Source organism: Dromaius novaehollandiae, chromosome 18 (genome assembly GCF_036370855.1).
Source record: "Dromaius novaehollandiae isolate bDroNov1 chromosome 18, bDroNov1.hap1, whole genome shotgun sequence".
NCBI lineage: Eukaryota > Metazoa > Chordata > Aves > Casuariiformes > Dromaiidae > Dromaius > Dromaius novaehollandiae.
In genome coordinates, this window is record NC_088115.1 from 15,741,880 (window position 1) to 15,765,312 (window position 23,433).

At 51.8% G+C, this 23,433-nt stretch overlaps 2 protein-coding genes across 3 annotated transcripts in view; both read right to left on the reverse strand.

Annotated features, from left to right (window-relative positions):
- Window positions 1–1,613: 1,613 nt before the first annotated feature.
- On the reverse strand, window positions 1,614–9,087 carry CHMP6 (charged multivesicular body protein 6). The gene is made up of 8 exons (XM_064522845.1): window positions 8,950–9,087; window positions 8,686–8,795; window positions 7,937–8,024; window positions 7,201–7,287; window positions 7,016–7,081; window positions 6,684–6,764; window positions 5,903–5,957; window positions 1,614–4,399 (listed from the first exon to the last, which is right to left on the reverse strand). The coding sequence occupies exons 1-8, from the start codon at window positions 9,010–9,012 to the stop codon at window positions 4,347–4,349; spliced, it is 603 nt and encodes a 200-aa protein (XP_064378915.1). The 5' UTR covers window positions 9,013–9,087; the 3' UTR covers window positions 1,614–4,346.
- A 3,537-nt stretch (window positions 9,088–12,624) lies between these two features.
- The window catches only part of RPTOR (regulatory associated protein of MTOR complex 1), a 162,733-nt gene continuing 151,924 nt past the window's right edge, over window positions 12,625–23,433 (reverse strand). For both annotated transcript variants that reach the window (XM_026112966.2, XM_026112964.2), the window contains 5 exons: window positions 21,018–21,145; window positions 20,459–20,545; window positions 17,468–17,584; window positions 16,745–16,874; window positions 12,625–15,208 (listed from right to left, as the gene is read on the reverse strand). In XM_026112966.2, coding sequence (XP_025968751.1) covers window positions 15,140–15,208; window positions 16,745–16,874; window positions 17,468–17,584; window positions 20,459–20,545; window positions 21,018–21,145 — 531 coding nt within the window. In that variant the 3' untranslated portion in view covers window positions 12,625–15,139. The remainder of the gene's footprint in view (window positions 15,209–16,744; window positions 16,875–17,467; window positions 17,585–20,458; window positions 20,546–21,017; window positions 21,146–23,433) is intronic.

Genomic DNA, 23,433 nt, shown 5'->3' on the forward strand with positions numbered 1-23,433 from the left:
AAATACCACCGAGACTCAGGCAACAGCTCCGGGAGAAGTGACAAATCACCTCTTCCTGCAAATGCCAAGGGACTGGAATTCACTGTCACCTTTGCATGTGCTGGGTCTGCAATGGGTACGTTTAAGGCGATATTGTTCCGGTGGCCAGAACCTCTCCCGGTGCTGCTGCCGAGCCGCAGCCAGGCAGCGGGGCACCCGCCGCGGGCACAGGCCAGGGAGCGCAGGGGAGGCTCCGGGGTGCTGCGTGGGGTTGGCAGAGGAAGCAGCGTGAGACTCTTGTACTCGGAGGGTTTAATTAGCAACGAGCCATGTTGCCTCAACGACTTTCTTTGAGGAAGGACACTCCTTTCTTTAACTAAACATCTGGCCAACTAAAACACATCTGGAACTGCTCCTTGCTCAGCTTGCACTGCAGGGCGCCTGCTCCCACCCCACTTCCAAAGCTGAGCAAGTACAAGGGAGTGTTAATTAAACACCACACAGCTGCGTCCCAGGGAAGCAGTAACTCCCGGCATCCCAGGCTGCAGGGAGAAGGTAGAGGGGACTGAGCTACAGCAAAGGGACTGGCTGGCTGAGGCAGGAGTGACCCAGAAACCTCCCACTGCCTCAGTCACCAGAAGAAGTGTAAATCTAAAATAATGGGGGAAACTAGCAAAGGATCTTGGAAACACCAGCTGGTAGCTCGCACGAGAAGCACGCATGGGACGCATCACGAGGACAGGGCCCGTTATCCCAAACGCACGGCTGCACGCTACATTTTCATTCTCCCTAGGACTGAGCGAGAGCGACCGCAGTGCTGCGCGGTGGACCTGGTCCCAAGAACAGCGCACTGCAGACGCTGGAGACAGGTAACTGCTACGAACACGACGGCTCCCGCCGGGCTGCTTCAGGCAGCTGGAGAATCCCACCAGGCTGGACACAGAGAAGCCGCTGAGGGAGGGGAAAATCAGACCCCAGCCCAGGTAGAGGCAAGACAACACTGTCACCACTGTGACCCGGACTGAGCCACAAGCTCACCAGAGTCCAGCTTCAGGGCACAGACCATCTACTTCCCAGTTTCTTAAAGGTTCAGAATACTTCCAGCAAAGAACAACTCAGCATCATCACAAACACAGGCAACAGGACTGCTGACTTTCCACCCCCCCCTTTTCTTGGGATCCATCCTATTACCTCTGTCCCCAGTGAAAGGCTTTGTTTCTCCTGGGAGCTAGGTGTTATTTTACACATGCTGTAGCCGTAGGCCCAGTGCGCCCACACTGTTTCTCACCCCCTGGTGACAAGCACCAGGCAGGCACGGACATGGTGCACACAGGATTTGCTTTACCTTCACCGCAACAATACAATGTAAACATAATTTCTCTTTTCAATACAGCTCCACCTCATCCGCATTCTGCTCCCAGGCAGTGCCATGTCACCGTTGCTGTACTTTACCAACGGAAGAGCGTTCCCAGGACATCTGCGCAAACAGGACTGTTATTTTCTTACACAAGGAACCAGTCCGGAATCCTCCCTGCCCAGATCTCTCCCAGGAGCAGGGAGAGAAAGTGGAGAGAGGAAGGCAACTCTTGGTCATCCAAAACATTTATTGTGAAAATATGAGACTGAAAGAGAAATAGGTGAAACCATTAGAAATATTTATTGTTACAGCACACCACAGAGGTCACACACCACCCCTGGCTTTTCCTCTCAAGGAGACACAGTACAATCTGTTTGGTACAGGGATTAGAAGGGGAAGCTGTTGGCAACCTGCTTCAAACCTCCCTGTTGGGACTTCAGCAAATGGCCTCTTTACTGCAGTTATGAATGCAAGGAGCTGCATTAACCCCTTCAGCACTAGCCCAATGCCTCTCTGGACTAGAGCTTTCACCCAAGGAAAGCACTGAGCAAGAAAGCACAGCTTGTGCCGGGATACTCAGCTCCCTGACTGGCAGTTACAGGTGCTTGGCACAGCATCACCACAACGTCCCCGGGATGGTTGGCTTGTGTCTCCCTTGTTGCCAGGAGGATCATGGAAAAAAGACTGGGGCACAGACTGCGATGCTCTCTCCTCCTCCATGAGGATGTGCCCCAACCCTATTTAATAGGGTTTACTCAAAGTGCTAGCAGCAAAAGCTGTGCTCCTAGGACAGGTCCCTGCAAGACCTTATTGGGAGAGTCCAGCATCCACTCCTATGAATTACAAACTAAATAGCGTAAAATTAAACAAGTTGACACCGAGCTAGCAAGGGACTAAAGGAGACTGAAAAAAACATTCCACAAAATGTTAGAGACACCACTGTGCGGATGAAGACAAGGCTCTCTCTGGTGGAAAAAGTGTGCATTGCACGATGTTCAAGGTGGTAGCGCAGAGAAGGGGAAAAACAATCTCGCCTGAAGAAAAAAAAAATCACAAGGGTGTGAAATAGGATACAGATCTGTCCCGTTTTAGCTTCAGCTGTGAAAGCTGAATGAACGGTTGTTGTAACATGTCTGTTCCAAACACTGACTGGGTAACTAGTGCATTTATTACTTAGGCACAAAAATTATCATTTTAAGCCTACTGTGCCAATTTCAGAAAAAGTTGAGCTTCTTTTCTGAAGTTGCACACTAATTAACATGGATAGGTCTGAAGCCTGTGGAACAGTGACTTTAAGAAACACTAATTATGAACTGGTGCAGTGGAAATGAAGACAGGGCAATTCCAAAGTGCATGCCACCTCGAGGTCTCGCGCACTCTGCATCCTGCCCCTCACAGCAGGACCTGGATGCTCAGTCCAGTCTTTGGAACTTAACAAACATAGATAAAACGAAAACAATGATTTAAAAAAGAAAAAACATGTTTGCTGCTGGCCCATCGCCACTGGTTGGAGAGCATCACAGTCTCTGGGAATATTTATTGTTGTGTAGCACCAGATCACATAACCCCAAAGGCAGTCACTAAAAGTCTCAAAGGACCCTCTGGGTCTTTCTTCTGCTCTGTTGCAGAAGAAGGGATTAAGGGCTGTGTCTTCAAGAATACAATAAATAAAGACCTGCAATGTCCTGAAGAGCATCTGCAAGCTGGCGAATAAGCTTGCTTCCAAGAACAGCTAAATCTGCCTGCCACCTCGCTGGCCAGGCAATTTTCCAAACAATTCATCAGCTATGCCAACCCAAGTCCCTCTAAACCATGCTGAGAACAGAACCATCCTCCACAGTAAAGTTTCCCCCAACTACTTATTGAACAGTCTTTGGAGTGTTAATTTAAGAAAGCTTCATATTTCATATCTGGTACAGAATGAGTCTCGTTCACCCTGGCCTGACCTTTCCAGTCTCCTACACTATGAGGAAACATCAAACGTGAGGTGGCCACTGGATCTCAGTCCATCTGACTGTTGCAAAGGTGAACTCTGACGATGGTGCAGAGCCACTAAGTGATGACTTATGGCTCATAAAAAAGGCAGTAGAGTCCTTGTTATAATTTAAGAGGTTTGTCAGATTTCTGTAACTTCAGCTCTGCTGTTACCCTCAGCACGACGCATTACCACAGACTGACAGGGAGAGCAAGATCTGAATGGGAATCCTTAACGACTGCCTCTGACTCATGCCCAGTGGCAGATCAGCTCTTCACCTCACACTGGAGAACCGTTTCTTTCATCAGTGCTGCTGCAGACAAATGTAAAGTTAAGCAATCGCACTGAACTTAGCCCAAAAGGAAGAGCCTCACATGTAAACTGGTTTTATACAATGGTGACAGAGAACCATTGTTTTCAGCCTGTAGCACAAAGTGGTACAGCCTGCAGAAGCTCAAGACTTGTTACCTTCTAGCCTGACTGCATTCTGCCCATGCTCTTATGGTGCCTCACAGGTCCTCATACATGCCAGCCACTGATTTAGATAAGGACAAGAGACAGAATCAGAAAAGAAAAGCAAAGGGATTGAGAGGACTGAAGGCAACAGAAAGGTCTGGAGGGCTCACGAGTGCAGTGGCTCTTCCTCATAAAGCCTACGACAACCATTTATAAAAACACAAGCTCTCTAAGGGGAGGACTTCCTATGGATTCAGTCACAGCAGAGGCAGATTTATAGCTGAAACCAAACCTAAAGAGAGCATTTTGATTTGGAAGTTTTAGAGTTGTTGTTTAATCCCAAGACAGCGCAGCTGAGTGAGTTTAGAATTTAAGTTACAAAAAAAGAAAGCACTAGAAAATAATCTTGATACAAGAGCAATAATCAGCTGAGGTTCCCCACCCTGCGCAGGGAATCCTGCTCCACAATCCGCCCAGCACAGCTGGGATGCTGCCAAGGCATTGCTTGGTCCCAGCACACGCTGGGATGGCAAACTGTCCTGGGTGAAAGTTACGTGGGGGGATCCCCAGAAGTGGGAGTTAAGATGCTGCCACCAGTTCTGGTTTTGGCCTGTTCTTGACGGGTGACGCTTCTGTGGAGGAAAGAGAAACTTGTTACAGAAACAGAATGCAAAGAATCTCCAGAGTCATCGCCTGTGAAGGAATCAGGACTCATATTCCACTTCTCCACAAAGCAACAAATGCTTGCAGAGCACCTGGAAAGTTACTGAACTAATACATGCTCATTACAAATAATTCCAGGTATCCAATATGCCCCTCTTCTCCACACCACTCAAAGAGCAGTTTCAGAATGTATCCAACAACCTTAATAAGCCACCAGCACAGCACAGCACAGGACACCGATCTAGAACAGCAAGCAACTTCTCAGAGGGCAGAGGGTAGACTCACCCCTTTGTTCCACTAACAGGGATTTAAATGGGGCTTGACCAGCCACATGGAGCAAGCACAGCTTGCATTTTCTTTGGCCATTCTGCTGTCAATGTACAGACAGAACATCTGATCCCTATTTACTATTAAACAAATATTAAAAAGAAACAACCCCCCTTCTGATATCCCACATTTCTTTGGGACAGATTTCACACAGAGGAAATGGCTTCTTATAGCTCCTGGCTTCCATGAGCATGAAAGAAATCCAGCTTTTGCAACTGACGGCTCAGCATCTGTTGTCCCAGGAGATGGACCCTTTTCCAAGCTGGCTTCTGGCACCCAGCTGAGTCCAGCCCTGCTTCACCACCGTTCATCTTGCGTGCAGGCACGCCTCCAGCTCTTCAGCGAGGACAGCACATCTGGTAAAATTCTGCGAAGACTCCTTCCTCACCAGGCTACAGGCCAGCAGTGCCTGTTTGGTCACTGTTCTGAGCTCTCTCTCCTGCTCCCTTCTTAGCATCTAGCTGCACAAACCCAGCAGCTGAATTTCTGGGTTGCTCAGGAGCAAACAAGCACATCACATCAGATCTCTGGAGCACATGTTCCCACAGTCCTGGAATTCCAGGACTCCTGTGATTCTCATCCAACTGGTTCAAAACTACTACTGTTAGCTGAAGCAAGGTCACGACAACTACGAGTTGTCACGGGCCTCAGCGAAATCCAGTTTTGTGCAGTGTGAATGCCAGTGTCTGTGGTAACAAAAAAGCCTCCCTAATTAGCAATACATTGCAATAATATCCAGGGCACCAGTGTGTGTGTCTAGCAGATAGCCAAGGAAGGAACAAGTTCTCCATGGAGCTTCGTAACAGAACATACACAGGGTATTCCAGTGCAGCTGGCAGTCCACAGCATGTACAAAGTGTGATTCAAGACACCAGATGCAACAAAAGGTGGGAAGCTCAGAAAAAGAACTAGATGCCAACCGAACAGAGTAAGAGATTAGAGCCTAAGATCCTGAAGGTAAAGGTTCAGCTGAATTTGTGGGAAGGAAGCTTTTACAGCCCATAGCAACACTGCTTTAAACCAAAAGGTTGATTCCTTCACGTTTACTAGGACAATACTTATGTAAACGAGGGTCTCAAACTATTTTATAGAGCTGAGAAGACGCACGAGAAGCCAAAGCTGCAGAGCACATAAAGAAAGTGTACCTGGGACCTCTTCTGGGAGTGGCTCAGAAGGAACTTCTGGAAGCTCAATCTGTTCCTGTAAGAACATTAAAGACGACACATGACACATACCCCACACGCCAGGCTGTGGTCACAGAGTCTTGTGCCACAGTTCTGTGCAAAGACTTTTTGGGAACAGAATATCAGTGCGAGAGATTTCACATACAAACTGACATCTGCCCCCAGAATTGCAGGAAGAGTTATGGGCTTCAGTACTGTCCAGTAAATGACAGCAAGGCTCTTTTCTTTTATTAAATGGGACTTAATAGGACCCCGTATTAGCTACGAAACCCCTCAAAGCACTGCGAGTTGCAAATCCTCTCCACCTCAGTCTCCACTGACTGCATATTTCCTACAGTGAAGCCGAGCCAGTGTTTGGGAGAGCCACAGGCGCTCCAGAGATGGGTGGGAATGATAACATACACTGACTTGTGTTCATCTGAGCATGATCCAGCATGTTCCTAGTCTTCATCTAGTAAAGTGGAATAGCTTTCCTGCAGGTCCAGAGATCACCTGACTGCAGCAGACAGCAAATAAAGTATAACCCTTAAAAATATCCCCTTTTTTAAAATGACCCCTGAGTGCAGAGGAATTAGCTTGATCTTAGATTATGCAGGAATTGGGCACACACAGGTATAAATGGGATCTCTGGCAGAAAGGTAAACTAGTAATAGTGGGGAAAAAGACAACATCTCCCCTGCTAAAAACAGCTTCTTGGAAATGGGGATTAAAAGTAACTACAAGAACATCGGGTTAGTCCTACCTGAGTAATGGCGTTTAATTCTTCTAAAATGGCATCTTCATCTTCTTCGGTCAGGCTGCCAGCCAATATCTCATCTATTTGCTGTAAAAAGAGAGAAAAAAAATATTCCAGTCAACAACAGCGTAGCAACAGAAGCTCTATGGCTTATAGTAAGTGTAAACATGGGGTGAAGGAAGGCTCAACATTAACAAATCTAATTTTTCTGCAGGGAACTGACATTCAAATTCCGATTTGATGGTCTCTTAAATAAGGTAAGGAGCATAAGGCACATCGGACAAATCCTGTATGACAGGTTGTCTCTGCTCAGAATTACTCATGCATACAGTACGTACCCTCTGGTACTCCACAGCATCTTGGGTTTCACCTATTATTCTTTCCACTTCTTCTATTGACATAACCTGGAGGAAAGAGGCAAAAATCCATCCATAAGTAAGGCTTGCAGGGAGCTAGGTACAAACATCCAGGACTCAGCCCAGTCCAAGGCAAGAGCACACTCAGCTAATTTGGTCATACACACCTGGTGCATTTTGTTCAGACATTCATTGCCTATTTTCAGACCCTCAATGACCTTCATTTCAATCTGGGTGAATTCGATATCTTGGACCTGAAACAGGAAGGAGGGAAGCATCACAGGCTGTCATCTTCCCATCATTTGCCAGATACAGATTTCCAAGATCCCCAGAGAAGCTGCAAGAAGCAGGCAGTCAGGAGCCCTTTTTCTAGTGAACGGGGCGCCAATCATGCCAGGCCAACGGGAAACATGCACAAAACCCCCTTAACTCGAGCAACTGCAAAAGCAAATCCAACAGGCCTTCAACTGATTTCCTAGGTAACAGTCTAAGCTGAGGCCATGGTTTCAATGGCCACCTCAAAGTGAACACATCTGTTTCTAAACTTAAGGTAGAGAGACAAGCCCGAGGAAGTTTCTACTTAACCTTTTGACACAGTGACTAAAGTGTGAGTGGTTTACAAAACATACGTTGAGTGGTTTACAAAACATACGTTGAGTGGTTTACAAAACATAGTAGTGCAAAACCTGCACTACTGATCCAAAACATGTTCACTACTTGATTCTTTAGGGAAGAGTCATGGCATAACTGTGATTTCAGAGATATCTGCACTTCTGACAGAATAACTAAACCTCAATTAGGACATGACAGTTAAAACGCAATTCCACAGAATCGAAAGGAACACACAACCCGAAAAGAACACTCATACCAAGTGCAGATAACAGGCCATTGATTCCTGCTTACCATCCGTTCCAAGTTGCTGATCTGGTTTTCTGTTTTATCTAGAAGTTGCTCTTGGTAACGCTTCTTCTTTAGCAAGAGCATAGCTTTCCTGAAAGAAAGGAGGAGGAGGAAAACTCAATACAGAATAAAGCAAATGAGCCTAAAAAGACTGCACCAAAATTGTATTTGTTTGTGTTTCGCTCTTCCAAAGGGGGTGGGGAGGAAAAACGTGCAATTTAAATGCAAACTCTGAATTGCTCCTGTGAATAAGGATGAGCAAATTAATCAGAACCTGCAAATAAGGACGAGCAAATCAGAAATTCACCATCTGGTACCAGAAAATTTAGATATGTTTGTCACAGATTAGGACTTTGTTGTGCTAGATGTGCAACAGCAGTGCGAAACAGAGCCTGTGCTACGAAAGGCTCACGATATACACGCAAAACAAGACATAACAACTGACCACTGACAGGGCATCCACACAGGTCACCAACACTTTGTGGTTAAAGAGAAGTAACTACTTTTTGAAGACCTATTTAAAAAAGCAACTTTGGGGACACAGCAGCATCTTCTCTTGATGCTACATATGGAACCCCCTGCTTTAAAGCTAATTACTTTTTGATGGATAATCCGCACATACTCCACACACAGCTCGTTAATAGCTGCGGTTCAGCAGCTCTTCCTTTGCAGAGCTGAATAAAAGACCCTTCGCCGCACGGAGACGCTGCCTCCTCCCGCCCCCCCGCCGCGCAGGGGCAGCCCCCACTCACTCCTTTTTGCCCTCGCGCAGCAGCTGCCGGGCCAGGGCTCGCTCCTTCTCCAGGTGGAGGCTGATCCGCTTCTGGTACTGCCTCAGCTTGTCGCGCTGCTGCTTCAGTTGCTGAGGAGGGAGGAGGCGGGGGGGGGACGTGAGGCAGGGGAAGCCGAGCTCCCCCCCCCCCCGGGCAGGCCGCGGCCCCCCCCGCCCCACGGAACCGCCGCGGCCCGGGGGCCCGTGCCCCGGCCCCCCCCCGGCGCCCCCCGGCCGCGCTCACCAGCACCGCCCGGTCCTGCTCGGTGACGCGGCTCCGCCGCTTCCGCCCGAAGAGGTTCCCCATGGCCCCGCCGCCGCCGCCGCTCCCGGCCCCGCGCGGCGCTGCCCCGCCCCGCCCCCTGCCGACGGCGGCCGCGCGGGGCCCGGCCCGGCCGAACGCGAACGCGAACGCGAACGCAGGCGAAGCGCAGCGCGGCGCCGCGGCAGACAGGATCCGCCTGGGGGCGCTCGGGGGGCGGCGAAGGGCCGGCAGAGGCGTATAGGGGATGGGGAGGTATAGGGGGATGTATGGACTGTATAGGGGATGGGGAGGTATAGGGGGATGTATAGGGGGTGGGGAGGTATAGGGGGATGTATAGGGGATGGGGAGGTATAGAGGGGAGGTATGGACTGTATAGGGGATGGGAGGGATGGGGGTATAGGGGATGGGGAGGTATAGAGGGGAGGTATGGACTGTACAGGGGATGGGAGGGATGGGGGTATAGGGGATGGGGAGGTATAGAGGGGAGGTATGGACTGTACAGGGGATGGGAGGGATGGGGGTATAGGGGATGGGGAGGTATAGAGGGGAGGTATGGACTGTATAGGGGATGGGAGGGATGGGGGTATAGGGGATGGGGAGGTATAGAGGGGAGGTACAGGGGATGGAGATATGGGAGGAGGTATAGGGGATGGAGAGGTATAGAGGATGGGGAGATATATGAGGAATGTATAGGGCATGGGGAGGTGTAGGGGTGCATGGGGTGCCATCAGGGAGGAGGAGGGGGGCTGTAGGGCAGGGGCAGCTGTAAGGGTGGGATGGGGCAGGTTAGGGAACGTGCACCCCTCCTGCGCCCATGTCCCCATGTCCCTGTGTCCCTCTATCCCCTATGTGTGTCCCCCCGTCCCTGCATCCCCCTGTCCCTGCATCCCTGCATGCCTGCATCCCTGTGTCCCCTGTCCCTCCATCCTTGCAGCCCCTGTGTGTGTCCCCATGTCCCTGCATCCCTGTGTCCCTGCATCCCTTTCTCCCTGCGTGCCTGCATCCCTGTGTCCCCCTGTCCCTCCATCCCTCCATCCATGTATCCCCCTGTCCCTCCATCCCTGCATCCCTGTGTCCCCCTGTCCCTCCATCCATGTGTGTCCCCCTGTCCCTGCGTCCCTGTGTCCCTGTGTCCCCGTGTCCTGGCACAGCAATGCCTCCTCGCAGAGGCGACGCTCTGACTTTGCCAACCGGTGTCCGGGGGCTCCGGGGGCCACGGTGCCGCTGTCTCCCGCGAGCTCTGGGGCTCAGCGGCGGCACCGGGGAGGCAGCTGGGGCCGGTGGCAGCAGGGCAGGGAGGCCACGGAGCCTCGCAGGCGGGGAGGCCCGGCAGTGCCCCCGCGGTGGGGGACGGCTGCCCCCGCCAGCACCGCAGCCCCGGCCCAGCCACGGGGCACTGCCGGAGCCGCCCAGCACTGACACGGCCCGGCCACGGCGTCACGGCCCGGCCCGGCCCGGCCCGCGGGAAGGGCGCCCGACCCGCCAGGCTGTGATGGCCCCGGGGAGCCGCCCTGGTGCACACGCGTGTCGGGGCGGGCGCGTGCCCATGCTGGACCCTGGTGCACACACGTGTCGGAGCAGGCGCGTGCCCATGCCGAACCCTGGCGCACGTGCGTGTCGGGGCAGGGGGAACATGCCTGGCCCTAGCGCACATGCATGTTGGAGTGGGCACGCACACGCCTGGCCCTCATGCACACGTGTGTTGGAGCAGGTGCGTGCCCACGCTGGAGCCTGACACACACACGCGTGTCGGGGTGGGCGCGTGCACATGCCTGACCCTGGTGCACACACATGTTGGAGTGGGCCCATGCAAACGCCAGCCCTGGCGCACATGCATGTTGGAGTGGGCGCACACGTCCAGCCGTGGCACACACGTGTGTCGAGGCGGGTGTGTGCCCACGCCGGGGCCTGCTGCGTGTGCGAGAGCTGCGGCCCCTGCTGCACTCTGGCTTCCCCCGGGCGCTGGAAGGGCCGGTGCCGGCAGCCCGGGGGAGCCCCCGGAGCCCGGGGCCAGGGGGGCCGCTGGGCCTGGTGCGCTGGGCAACGAGCGGCTGTGCGGGGCGGCTGGGAGCCCCAGTGCTGCCCACAGGTGCTGCAGGCTGCCTGGGCCGAGCGGGGCCATGCCGTGCACATGCACACAGGGGCCATGCAGACATGCGTGCAGCACCATGCACACTTGCATGCAGAGCTGTGCGCACGTGTATGGGGGGCTGTGCACACATGCGCGTGGGGCTGTGCACACACGTGTGCAGCACCATGCATATGTGCACGCGGTGCCAAGCAGGTGTGCACACGCTGAGGTGCCCATCGCTCCTGCCCGGTGCTGCGCCCTGTCCCCTGCACCAGGGCTGGGACCCCACCAACAGCGAACCATAAACGGGGCATGTTGAGCCTGCAGCAATTCCCATGCCGGGGTGACCAGGACCGCGGCAGCCCCGGGAGATGAGCTGGGCCCGCCCTGGGGCAGGATGGCCCGAGAGGTGTTTTTGGCAGCCCGGTCCCCGAAGCAGCTGGCCTGCGGTGAGGCCAAGAGCGGCGCAGCCCCGGGGGGGCTCAGAGCTGCCCCCCCCTCGTGCTGCCCCGCGGGGAGCAGGGCCCCGGGGCTGACGGGCTCAAGCAGGCGATGCTGAATCCCCTGCTGCAGCACCACCGGCCCGGCCGCGCCGGGCTGGACCGCGGAGCCCCTTCTGCCTCCAAAGCGACAACCCAGCCTTCCCGGCTCGTCGTGCTGCTCAAGCAAAAAACAGCACACGTGAGGAGGCAGCAACAAGGTGGAGGTGACACCAGCGGCAAGGGGAAGCTCCCGGACACGTCGCACGTCTGCGCTGGGTCCCACGGGCGGCTCTCAGCAGCATGCAGGAACCCTGAGCGAAGGAGGCACCGGGTGCTGCAGCCGTCGCGGCACCGGCACCGGCACAAGGCGCCAAACAGCTGCGTTCGCTCGCTGCCGGGCTGCAGCCCGTGGTGCTCTGCCACGGCCGCTGCGATCGCGGGGCCCAGGGAGCCCCGAAGCACCGGCCACGGGTGCAGCCCGGCAGCCACCTCCCCTCGCCTGGGAGCCACGCTGCCTTCGCCGGCCTCCAAACGCGGCTATTTTTAGATGCCTCTCGCCTGCAATACGGCACCCTCCGAAGTGATCAAACCCCCGTTGCAGGACGACGTGCCCGAGCGGCTGGAGACACCGCTGCAGGTTTGCTCCGAGCCGCCCGGCCGCTCGCTTTGCACCGCTCCCGTTTCTGCTTCGAAGGCCCAAGTCTCCCCTCCGGGGCAGCAGCAGGGCACCTGCTCCGACGCCTGGGCTGCTGCAGCAGGAATGCCGGCGTCCCGCCAAACCGGCACGGAGGGAGCCGAGCCGGGGGCACCCGCGGGGCCCAGGCGGCACCGTGCAACGCGCCCCCGGCATCCGCACGGCTGATCCCGGACTCGGGTCTGCACCGGTCTCGGGGATCCATCAGCCCCATCGTGGCCCAGCAGCACGCGTCCAGCGGGAGCCCACGAGCATCCTTCCCGCGCCGGCAGAGCCGCCCTGGGAGGCTGCAGCCGATGGGGACTGAAAGCCGGGTCTGAGGCACAAAGCTGCACCCGCCTTCCCGGAGCGGAGGTCAGCACTGCAGCGCGGAAACTGCCCCAGGAAACCAGCGCCAGGCCGAGAAGTGTTTCTGCATTTATTTTTTATTAACCATTTATTGTTTGTAATTGTTTTACTCTCACATTACAATCGTGTGTTTTATTTTTTTAATATTTTTTTAAATTTTTGTAAAATAAATAGAGATAAGTGAACTTTTAGGTAGGACGCTCTCCAGATCCTTGGTTAAACTCCATGATTGAATCTCTGCATCAGACCTGTGGAAACACAGCCCCCACGCACGTGCAGACGAAAGCTGAACAGGCCGAGCTGGTTAAAACCCTTCTCCCGGCGGCTCGGGCCGGCCGGGCGCGCGGGAAGCGCTGGCCGAGCGGCGCCTTCCCGCTCCGCGCCTTCGCGTTTTGCCAGGTATTTCTGGTTCCTTAAACAAATACACTGATATAAGTTAAAAATCTACTGTCTGTTTTTAAGCTGGGTATGTTAATTGGTTACGCGCAGAACCCAAACCCCGTCTCGCCGTCGCGGCCGTCGCCAGCCCCCGCGCCGGTCCGAGCCCGCGGGCCGCCGGAGCCGCTCCGAGGGGCCGGGAGAGGCAGAGCTCTGTTAGACCATAATTAACTTTTGGTAACTCAGAAGTGGACTTCTAGGTAGTTTTTCTCAAGTTCAAAGCCTTTGATTCGTCGTCCTGCAAGGCGGCCCGCTGCCCCCTCCGCAGAGGGGAGCCGGCAATGGTGCTCCGGGGGAGGCCACGGCCTCCAGCCTTCGGCATCTGCTCCATCTCCGCAGCTCAAGGAACCGCGCCAAAATGCGTGTCCAGATGTGCACACGGGCTTTGGTGTCCGGCTGCCCTGCGGCACGCCGGGAACAGCCACCCGGCCACCTCCACGGCGACCGCACCGGCCACCCGCCTGAACACCCAGGAGAATAAAATTATCTGGTCTATAAGGAGCAGGGACAAGGTCGGACGCAGGCCAGCGGGTGCCACGGCAGAGGTGAAGCTGCCATCCGCGCAGCAGCAGGACGTTTCCCCCCCGACCCCCTTCGATGACGTCCACCACAGCCAGCCTCATCCCCGGCAGGGCTGGCCGGGATCTCCATCAGCCGGCAGCCCCACCAGCACCAGCCCAAAGAAAACCTGGGGACTTCAGATTTAGCAGGTCCACCTGTGTCACTACAGTGATTTTTGTGCAGCACAAGTTCTGCTCTTCTTGGGCAGCTACATCAGGCAGCGCTTCACCAAAGAAACGTGCCCTTTGGCTTTGCCCACCCCTCCCCTACATCGGTCTGCAGATGCATTACGGATTTCAAGGGACAGAAACATTCTTTACGCAGGCTCGGAAGGTGAGGAAGATGGAGCTGGGCTTCCCTTGGACAGCCGGGACAAAGTGGTTTTGCGGTAAGCGGGATGACCGGCCGTCTGCCCCCTCTTCAGCGATTTTCTTGTGCTCAGACCATGTGTGGTTTCATGCCCAGTTCTGCAGAGACACAGACAAGCCACGACCATGTACACACGTGTGGACACGCGATGTTTGTAGCTGCGTACACACAGCTGCAAGTGTGCAAATACTCCTGTCCATCACCGAGCTGGACTTCAGCACATCAGGGTGAGATGAAAGCCTGGGCTTTGAGCCTGGAGCCTCCCTGGCTGGTGTGTGGAGCTTCCAAGCTGTCACCCGTGTTTGTGGAAATCGCCGTGGGTGAGAGGACAGTGACTGCGATACCCCAAGTCCTCCACCCCCCTCACCCGCACCACGTGCTTGGGTGGAAAGTGGTTACGCTAGAGACTTGCTCCAGGCTCGCTGGGACGCTGGAGATGTCCGTGTTCTTTCCTCCCCTCTTTTCCCGGTATGTGCAACTTTGCGGCATAGTGGCACCGTGCCCTGCTCCTGCCGTCTCCTCGAGCCCCTTCCTCAGGATCCCTGCTTCCCCTTGCCACCACGTCTCCCGACTGATTCTTCGGTCTCTGCTTCCACTGGGGAGGAAACTGCAGAGGGGACAAGGTTCATGTAGAGCAAACGCCTCCCTGTCTCCTCCTCCCGCACCCAGGGAGGGCAGGAGCACGTGTACGATCCTGCGGATGGGCAGCTCGGGCTCGCTGCCCCGTCGGAGGGGTGACTGCTTGGCACAGGCTCGGCAGCAGCTGGAGGGGTCCCCTGGTCTGGTCAAACGCACGGAGCTGTAGGCGAGTCCTGACTTCACTCCTCAAAGCAACCTACGCTCCAGCAAAACAAAAACAAAGACTAAAACAAAAAGCCCTTTTCAAGGGTATTGCCTCATCCAGTCCTTCCAAGCTCAGGAGCCGTGTTTCTAACAGAGAAGCCAACCACTGGAAACAAAAATAAAATATTCCTTTTCTGCAGCTTTTAGAGGATACAGATGAAAAAAAAAAAAAAGGAGATTGTCTCTCTTCCCCTTGTCAAAATCATCAGTAGCTAAGTCAGAAAAAAAAATATGTTCAAGTTATGGGTTGCAGCAGCAGCCAACACTAAACATTCAAGTCGATAATTTCACTATGTACATTATAGGTGAGACACGGCCCTGTCCGCTGGGACTCCCTTTCTCCAGTGACGCTGCCCTGAGCCGTTATCTGATCCGCTTCTCCACTGAGTATACTGAGATGTAGTAGTCATTGCTCCCGACTGCCAGATGAGGCTGTGGAAAGAGAGCAAAACAGGGATAAATGTTCAGGTGTTATGCAGTAATGAGAGGCACATCACAGGGAAAATGGTAATGGTCGACATTTCCAGCAGCAGCACCCAGATGCTAGAAAGCTCTTAAGTGCATCTGCCAATGCAGCTCTGACGACATTTCTGCTAGTACCTACATCGTGTCAGCAAGTTATATGCTCCTGTTTCAGCCAGAGGGAAAAATTATGGTGACTATTAGTTGCCAAACTCTAACATAATTTTTCTAAATGACTGCAAATTTGCTAGTTATGAACAGTGTCCTGGACTGAAAATTAGCATACCCGCTATTGAGAGGGCCAGGAACAATTCTCGCCATGGAGCTCGGGCTAGACAGGGTCTTGTTTGTTTGCATATTTAAAAAGGAAAACGATTCCAGTGATTTGCCACTTCTCTCTCTATCCCCCACACTGCAGGACAGCAAAATCCCTGTTTGGCTTTCTGCAAATTGGCCTTTCAAAACCAAGGTGGGGATAAGCTCTTCTTTAACCCTGTTACCTTCAGGATATAAAGGGCATATAACCTAGGCAGAAAAACATCTTTGCCTTTCCCAGCCCAGCCAATACTGAATCACAGCAGAGCATATTTCATTCCTTCTCTCCTCCAGGTCCTTCATCATTCCCACTGCTCTTTCCCATTACATATATTTGAGTTCTGATGTGCAGGTTTCTAACACAACTGCCTGTTTACATGCCTTCTTAAACCTTCTCCTGTTTTTCCTGTCCCTTCACATTGCTTTTGTAGTCTGTCTCCGTCACTCATTCTCATCTCTGAGTGAGCAGAAGTCCATAATGCAGATGGGCACTTGCCTCCTCACCAAGTAGTGACCAGATCTTCTCGCTGACCACTACTGCAGAGCCAGCTCAGCTGTGACATACTTAGAAACTTCCTTTTTACTCAGATTCACTCTATATTTTTTCAGCTCATGCCTTTAATTTTTGCAGAACGCTTTATTTTCTTGACATGCAGTTTTTCTACTGCATAGCATTAGGTCTTCCAATAGCGTTACATAAGAGACAGTGTAAAAGCAGCCTCAGAGACGCAACCGTGAGCCTGTCTGTGAGCACAGAAAAACTCTGCAGGCTGGAACTGCGAGATTGCACCTCTCCTTCAGCTCCGGCTGAATTCACCTCGGAGAATTTCTGTGGCAAGAACTACGGAGCTAAGCCGGGGTGCAGCCCCGGAGCGACGGGAGGAGACAGGAACGGTATGTCAAGTCTACCCCGAGAGAAAAGGGCTCAGTGGTTGGAGGTCTGGGCTACTCTTAGGAGCACATCATAAAACAGCAGCACTGGCTGCACCTCCAATGTGGCCCTGTCTGAAACAGCCTGGAGTACAAGCACGGAAGGAGCTGGGCTGCACAGTCAGGCTCAAGCGACCCTCAGGAAACTGGGAGGGGGCAGCACCCCTCTGTGCTAGAGGAGTCTCCGCACCTTTCCCTCTTCCAACATCGACATTCACCCAGAAATGCAAATTCCAAATTCCAGAAAGAGAGAATACAGACCCAGTGGGGATGGAAAGCCAGGCAGCTGATGGCTCCAACTCTTTGTCCCATAAAACCATCGTAGTATTTGATATTGTTGATCAGCTCGCCATTTCCATTGTAGATTGCAGTGAACTGATTCATTGAGCCACTGAAAATGAATACAGAGAACCTGGTGTCACTGAGAATGCTCTGGGAACACTGATACTGTTGCTTACAGCCCCCTTCTCACTTGTGGAGATCTCAGTTGCTTATCGGACTAGTGTGCAATGAGTTCTTATAAGGGGGCAGGACTGACTTTAACTGTGACACGGCAACCTCAGTACAGAGAGATTCACAGAACGACTTGAACCACAGAGTTACCTGTTACACTGCAGGACTGAGACAGAAAACAGGAACAACTGAGGTATGGACTCACTGAAAGTGATTCCCCAACAACTGTGAAGATATGTGGCTGTGGAGCAGGGGCTGGGCCCTGCTCAGAGCCCAAACGGGCACATGCTGTCTTTGAACAGGAGCCTGCCGTAAGGAGTGAAAGACTGTAGCCTCTGCCCCAAGTCACCAGTGCAGAGGTTTCACTAATGCATGCAAGCGAGAAAATACCTCAGCTGCGAACATGTGAATGAAGCTGCGCTGCTCATGGTGAGAATGAACAGAACCAAACCAAACCCCATGAACGGTGACAGCAGAGACAAACTGTCCTCTGTCCATTCAAGGGATGCAAGGGGTGAAACTAGAACTTACCAGGCAAAGAGGTTGGCTTGTGGGTGAATGTCAAGAGCTGTCAGCCCTTTGACTATCTGAAGGACCTTCATAGACTCTGGCATCCTGGGGTCAAAGAACCGCACATCTCCGTTTACACTGCCAACACATGAATTTCACAATGTTAGGCTGTCCCCGATCGGATCCTGCAGCCCAGGAGAGCAAGCCGTACGCCTGTCTGTGAGCTGACCACCTTGAGCAGAAAATTAGGATAAAGAAGAGGCGCAGCCATGCCCTCTCTGTCAGGGTGACTGAATCCCTACTGACGTCACTGATATTCAGTACCATCCACAAAGCATTAAGTGCTGTACAAACAGCCTTGCCTCTGCCTTCAGCAGTGATCCATTAGTACTTTTATCACTTACAGCCCGTCACTGACTACGAGTGCCTTTACTGTTATGTCATTCTCAATACGCGAAGCTACATGTCAGACCCAAATTCCTTCTCCTTTTCACAGCAGAAAATCATATTAGGACAATCTAACCAGATGGGCTCTGCTGGTACCATCCATTATGCCAACTGTCTGGACACAGACGCACAAGTCCGTGCTGTCCAAAGCACTCTGTGGACCCGGCACAACAAACAGTGCTTCACGCCCGGGCTATGTGTCAATCCTATTAATGACTTTACTTCATCAGGGAAGAGAAGGTGGGGAAAGCAATAGTGGTAGTGGAAAGATACTGTGCTTAGTAGATCAAGCACCTTTCAGATACAAATGATCTCTTGTTGTTAAGTGATCTCTGAAATACATCAGCAGAATCAAGTCTATCAGAAGCGAAGAGGGGGCCTCTTGTTCTACGTCCCTGGAACGGAAGACTGAAGTTTTTGCTATGGTACATCTGCTCTTCTGTGCTTCTTAGAAGACACTTGTTGACCGGTGTAGGAAAAGACAAACAGAAAAGTCTCTTATGGAAACTAAATTCAAAATAAATTCATCTGATCTTATTCTACTAGTAAAGGAAGGCCTTTGGCAGGACAAACCGTTACAGTATTTTTTTTCAAGTCACTGATGGCTGTATATGACTGTGAATCACTCTACAGAATTAAGAACAAAGCATTAAAATACATATTTCCTTCAGTCTCTTTACCTCTGGAATTTCTAGTAGTGATCAGAAGGCTGTTATACAGGATTATTTATATCATTATTAAACGCTGTAATTCCTGCTGTCACATAATTAAATTCGAGACAAGCTAAACTTCAGGTTGATTTAGATCCCAAAGACTAGACGGAAATATTTTTTGAGAGAGATCAAATACGCAGTAAATTAATTTCAAGCTTTGAATCTTACTAAGACTCGAAAATGGTTCTGAGTGTACTGGAAGACCAGGTAAGAGCTTCAAAATGGAAGCACACTTCTGTGGTGTGAGAAGCACATAGGAGAACACGGTCTTAATAAAGAACGTCCCAGCAGAACAGCAACTGGTGCTTCAGCTAATAATTAAAACAAGTCAACAGCAGCTAAGCTACTAAAGCAGCATATTCAGAAGACATTTAAGGACCTTTTCTGGCAACACTACACAACTCCTGGAAGCAGACCTGCTGATTAACTGGATGCAGTTTTCAAAAGAGAAGAGGGAAAGACCCCGTCCTGACGTCCCACTTAGCTGCATGCTATCACTGTAGACTTCCCCAACAACCAGGAAAAAAGTCTAAGGTACATTTGCCAGGTCCATGTTACCCCATTATCCCACTCTAGTACTTTGGACGAAGAGCCACTGTGAACTGCTGGTGAGGAGGAAAACCCAATGGTCGCACTAGCACATAGAGCAAAACGGCTGAACAAAATACCAAGGGATGGAGCAGTGACCGTCGGTGGAGAGCTGCAGAATCTGGGCTAGCATCGCCAGCCTTGTGTATAAACACCTCTCTCTGCTCCCGACGAAAACTTTCTCTGTGATTCTGCTCCATAAAGACCACCACACCTTGACGTTTTTCAGGAAATTGTTACACCAGAACCAGCTATATCCTAACGTTTGTTTTTCTTGGACACTGTTGTCAATCGAAGCAGAGACTGAACTGGGGGAAACTGAGAGCAGGCTGGCTTGTCTTAACACACCCCCTTCCCGTGGGAGGAGACCAGACCGGTCTGCTGAACTGCAACAATTTCTCATACTCCTTCAATCCTGAGCAAAAGCACCATTTGCTGAGAAGGGCACTGAGGAGATGAAAAAAGGAGCCTTCAGACAAGGGCTGGCCAAGCACACGGGCCTGACCCCCGGGATGGCTGCAGGAGATTACAGGGAGGAAGATGAAAAACTGTAATATGTGAGCCTGACAAATCTGGCAGCTGCATCACTTAAGCCCCTTTCTGAAAATCTTGATAAATTTTTGCTGGCCCATCCCCCAGTTCGGGAACGTTCTGCAGCCCAGAATATTACGTTTTGTTTTCATTTTGTAATCACAAAAAAGAGCCTCTCTGTGTGCAAACAGTGGCTTTGCGACAATAAATTATATTCTGCCATTCTTTAATGGCTAAATAAATATATGCTGCTCTCTGCTCAGTATTTACCAGGCAGCAGCAATGGATTTATGCGTACGAAATTGCTAGACGGTGAAGTAATCCCACACAGCAATATGCCCAACAGATGCAACATAAACCTCCCTCCTGCTCGCGCCCCATTTCGCCCGACCCGCAGAGCTGCTGGCAGCAGGGAAGGACACCCACAAGACGCAGCGCGTCTCGCTCCGGTTTACGGCTCGATTCCTCCCTCGCACGCCTCGTGACGGTAATTTCGGCACTGACACCTTCTTGTTTACTCTCAAACCTCCCCAGCGGGCTTCCAAGGAAAGCTTCGCACTGCTTTTTGCCTCCTCTCCACCACGGCTGGAGCAGGAGGTAACCACCGAGGCAAGCGGCAAGGTGAAGCGCTTTACCCTCTCAGCTCTCGATATACCACCGGCAGACTTTAAACAGAAAAGCAAGTGGCGTTTGAAAGAGAACAGCTCAGGCAGTAAAGGCCCTTTTTTTTTACCTGACGCTCATGATGTTGCCCTCGGGATGCTTCTGCAGGTAGGCCTTCACCACCCAGGCCGTGTGCTCGCGGTAGGTCATGACGCGGCTGGGGAACGAGCAGAGAGGAGAGACGTTGCGAAGGGGAGGAGGAGGAAGGGTGAGGACAACCCTTGGAGAACAACCTTGGGCCTTGGAGGACAAGGGCTGCAAAGCTGGTGGCTTTGGCCCTTCTCCGACGGTATAAGGAGAGGGGGAGGATCTGCCTCCACCTGCAGACTCTGCCACCGAGTCTGGGGCAGGACACGGTCTCTCCCAAAGGGCTCTGCAAGGCCCTGAGATACCTGGGGATCCGGCCGGCCCGGAGCAAGGCCGGGAGGCGAGGAGCCTTAGGGAGCGAGACCTGGGCCACAGCACCACGAAGGCCACAAAAGCGCCCACTGAAACAGGGACATGTTTTCCAGGAAGATATTCCAGTCCCTGAAGCCAAGGTGGAAATTGCTGAATTCCCTGTGGGCTTGGGGCCTTTCAACCAAGCAGAGTTCAAGGGAGGGGGAGCCCCGGCCGGGCCCCGCCGTTACCACTCGCTCAGAGCCATCCTCCTGTCGAAGACGCGGATGGAGCCGTCGCCCAGCCCGGCCACGATGAGCGATCGGTGCGAGTCGCACGAGAGGCTGGTCACGCAGCTGTCCGCGCCCGTGGGGATATCCTGGGGACGAAGCACACGCGCGGCGAGCTCAGACCCCCGGCCCAGAAGGAGAAGGCACCGAGTGGATGCCAACATCCCTAGGAGGGACGTGACGCCTTCTGCCAGGCCCGGAAGGGAGCCGGGGGGACCCTGGGGACTACGGTCACCGCGGCCGCCATGTGCTGGAGCCGCAGTTCCCAAAACATACCCCGAACTCCCAGACCAGAGGTGGAATTCCAGCAAAACGAGGGCTATTAAAGATCAGCTTTTGCAAATCATTCAGCTTTATAAACCAATCAAGGTGAGGTCTATTTTAGGAAGCAGAAATTAGTATCATTCTCTAGTAAAAAATACCTAACTAGTTAAAATAAATGGCCAGAGGAATTGTTGCTCCACAAGCCATCTTTGCTGTGTGCAAGTTGCAAATGCTACTGGAGTGGCAAGATGAACAGTAAATATTTGGAAGAGACAAGCCATATAAGAAAGCAAAACTCACAGCGGTGTATATAAACACACATATAGAGCCAAACATAGAGTATGCTACAAGCAATACCATCTATGCAAAATTCTGCAGAAGGAACAAGACTGCAAGGTATTTGCTCTTTTTGTGCATCAAACGAACACCCAAATAAGTTCTGGGAAGTTATTTAAATGCCTCTCATAAAAGAAGCTTTAAAAAAACCCCGAAAGTAGAATGCAAAACAGATCAAGTAATAGTTTTGCTCGGAGAAATATTTCCTAGTCAGTAAACCCAGGTCTAATTGGCACAATAGCAGACGCTGGCAGTAACACTTACATTAGGAGAATAGCTCTGTACAAGCCTTTTCATTTCACAGTATTGTGCAGGACAAAAAACGTATTTGTCCCCTGCAAACAGTAAAATTATTCTTTCCCCTTTAATGATAATTGCAGCCATTCCAGGTAATGAGCTTTCTTTCTGTTTCACTTTGAGCACCGGGCTCTCTTCCTCCCTTCAGCAGAATCACCACTAGATCTCTGCTCCGGCACAACCGGGCCACGGGAAGCAGAGCTCCCGCAGCCTGAGCACCCACCGCAGGGGCTACGTTCAAGGAGGGGGATTCAGACCACCAGGCCCGGGCAGAGAGCCAGCAGCAACCTGAGGCTCAGCTGCCTGACCCTGACACCTCTCTCCTGCACGGACAGTGCGGGAAGCCGCGTCCGGCAGCCCCGGGTTGCTGGCAGTTGTGCAATGGTTCTGGTGCTCTCGGACATCGTCGTGATTAAACACGCAAGTCTTCGCCAACACAGCGAGCTGCCTGACTATCATGCAGTGCCAGAAAGGCACCTATGTATTATCAAGTGAGCCAAGGCTGTGCCACCCATCAAGCCCTGCTTTAGGACCCTGTGGCAAGGAGAGGATCTCACTAGCAGCCAGACACTGCATACATTAAAAAAAAAAAAAAAGACAGGCATGGAAAAAGACAACTGGAGCTTGCGAGGACAGCTGCGCTGGGAACATATCTTGCATTCTTACATGCATGCTGCAACTTTTCCCCTCTTTTACTTGCCATAAGCAAAGAAATTGCTTGGAATAATGTCTACAACTGTTATGAAGAGAAACAGTTTCAGTTAAAATGGATAAAAAATAAGCAACATTTTAAAAACAGGAAAACAATCAAAGAGGCACTTTAGAACTGCATTAGGTAATTTCACACTTCCATCCTATTTTTGCCTCTGTGCATATTCACCTTTCTTGGTTGCTATTCACAGCCTTAGCTGAGTGAAGCAGCTGGTGGCTAGAGGCACCGAACTTCAGGGGCTGTGTTTGGATAGTTATTCCAACTGCCTAAAACCAGATCCTGTCTTTGAAGCAGGAACAATCAGCTGAAGTGAAAATGAAGTACTTGCTTCTTCAGCTACAACCAAAGTGCTTCCAGAGATGCGCTTTCTGCAGTTCAAAGAGTGGGGAGGCACCATTTCAGCCTGGATTATAGAGCTTCCCTGCTCTTGGTGCTGAATTTCAGCTTTCCAGTGTCTGAGTCAGGAAGTTTCAATCACTTGAATTTCAACAAAACCAGTCTTTGCAATTAAAAAAGAAACAGCACATTTTTAGATAATTTCAGTACAATCATTAATCATCATCATTGAGAAGATTTTCACTTTCTGAATTTTGATGTTGCCTAATTTACATAGAAAAAATAATAGGTGAAAGTAATTAAAATCAACTTAGGCTTAATTATGCTACACTGCAGGGTCAAAGTGCCATAATTAATGTTCCTCCAGGGGTAATTAATTTCTAGAAGCTTTGAAGACTTCTTTTTTTCTCCAGCCTGGTGACATCATTCTCG

Bases quoted from the DNA above. Each gene is read 5' to 3' on its own strand.
- CHMP6 (XM_064522845.1), bottom strand. From the start codon at position 9,012: ATGGGGAACCTCTTCGGGCGGAAGCGGCGGAGCCGCGTCACCGAGCAG. The intron at 5,958-6,683 runs GTAGGACTAACC...ATGTTCTTACAG, and splicing joins AATTAAACGCCATTACTCAG to GAACAGATTGAGCTTCCAGA. The intron at 4,400-5,902 runs GTACACTTTCTT...TTTCCTCCACAG, and splicing joins ACTCCCAGAAGAGGTCCCAG to AAGCGTCACCCGTCAAGAAC.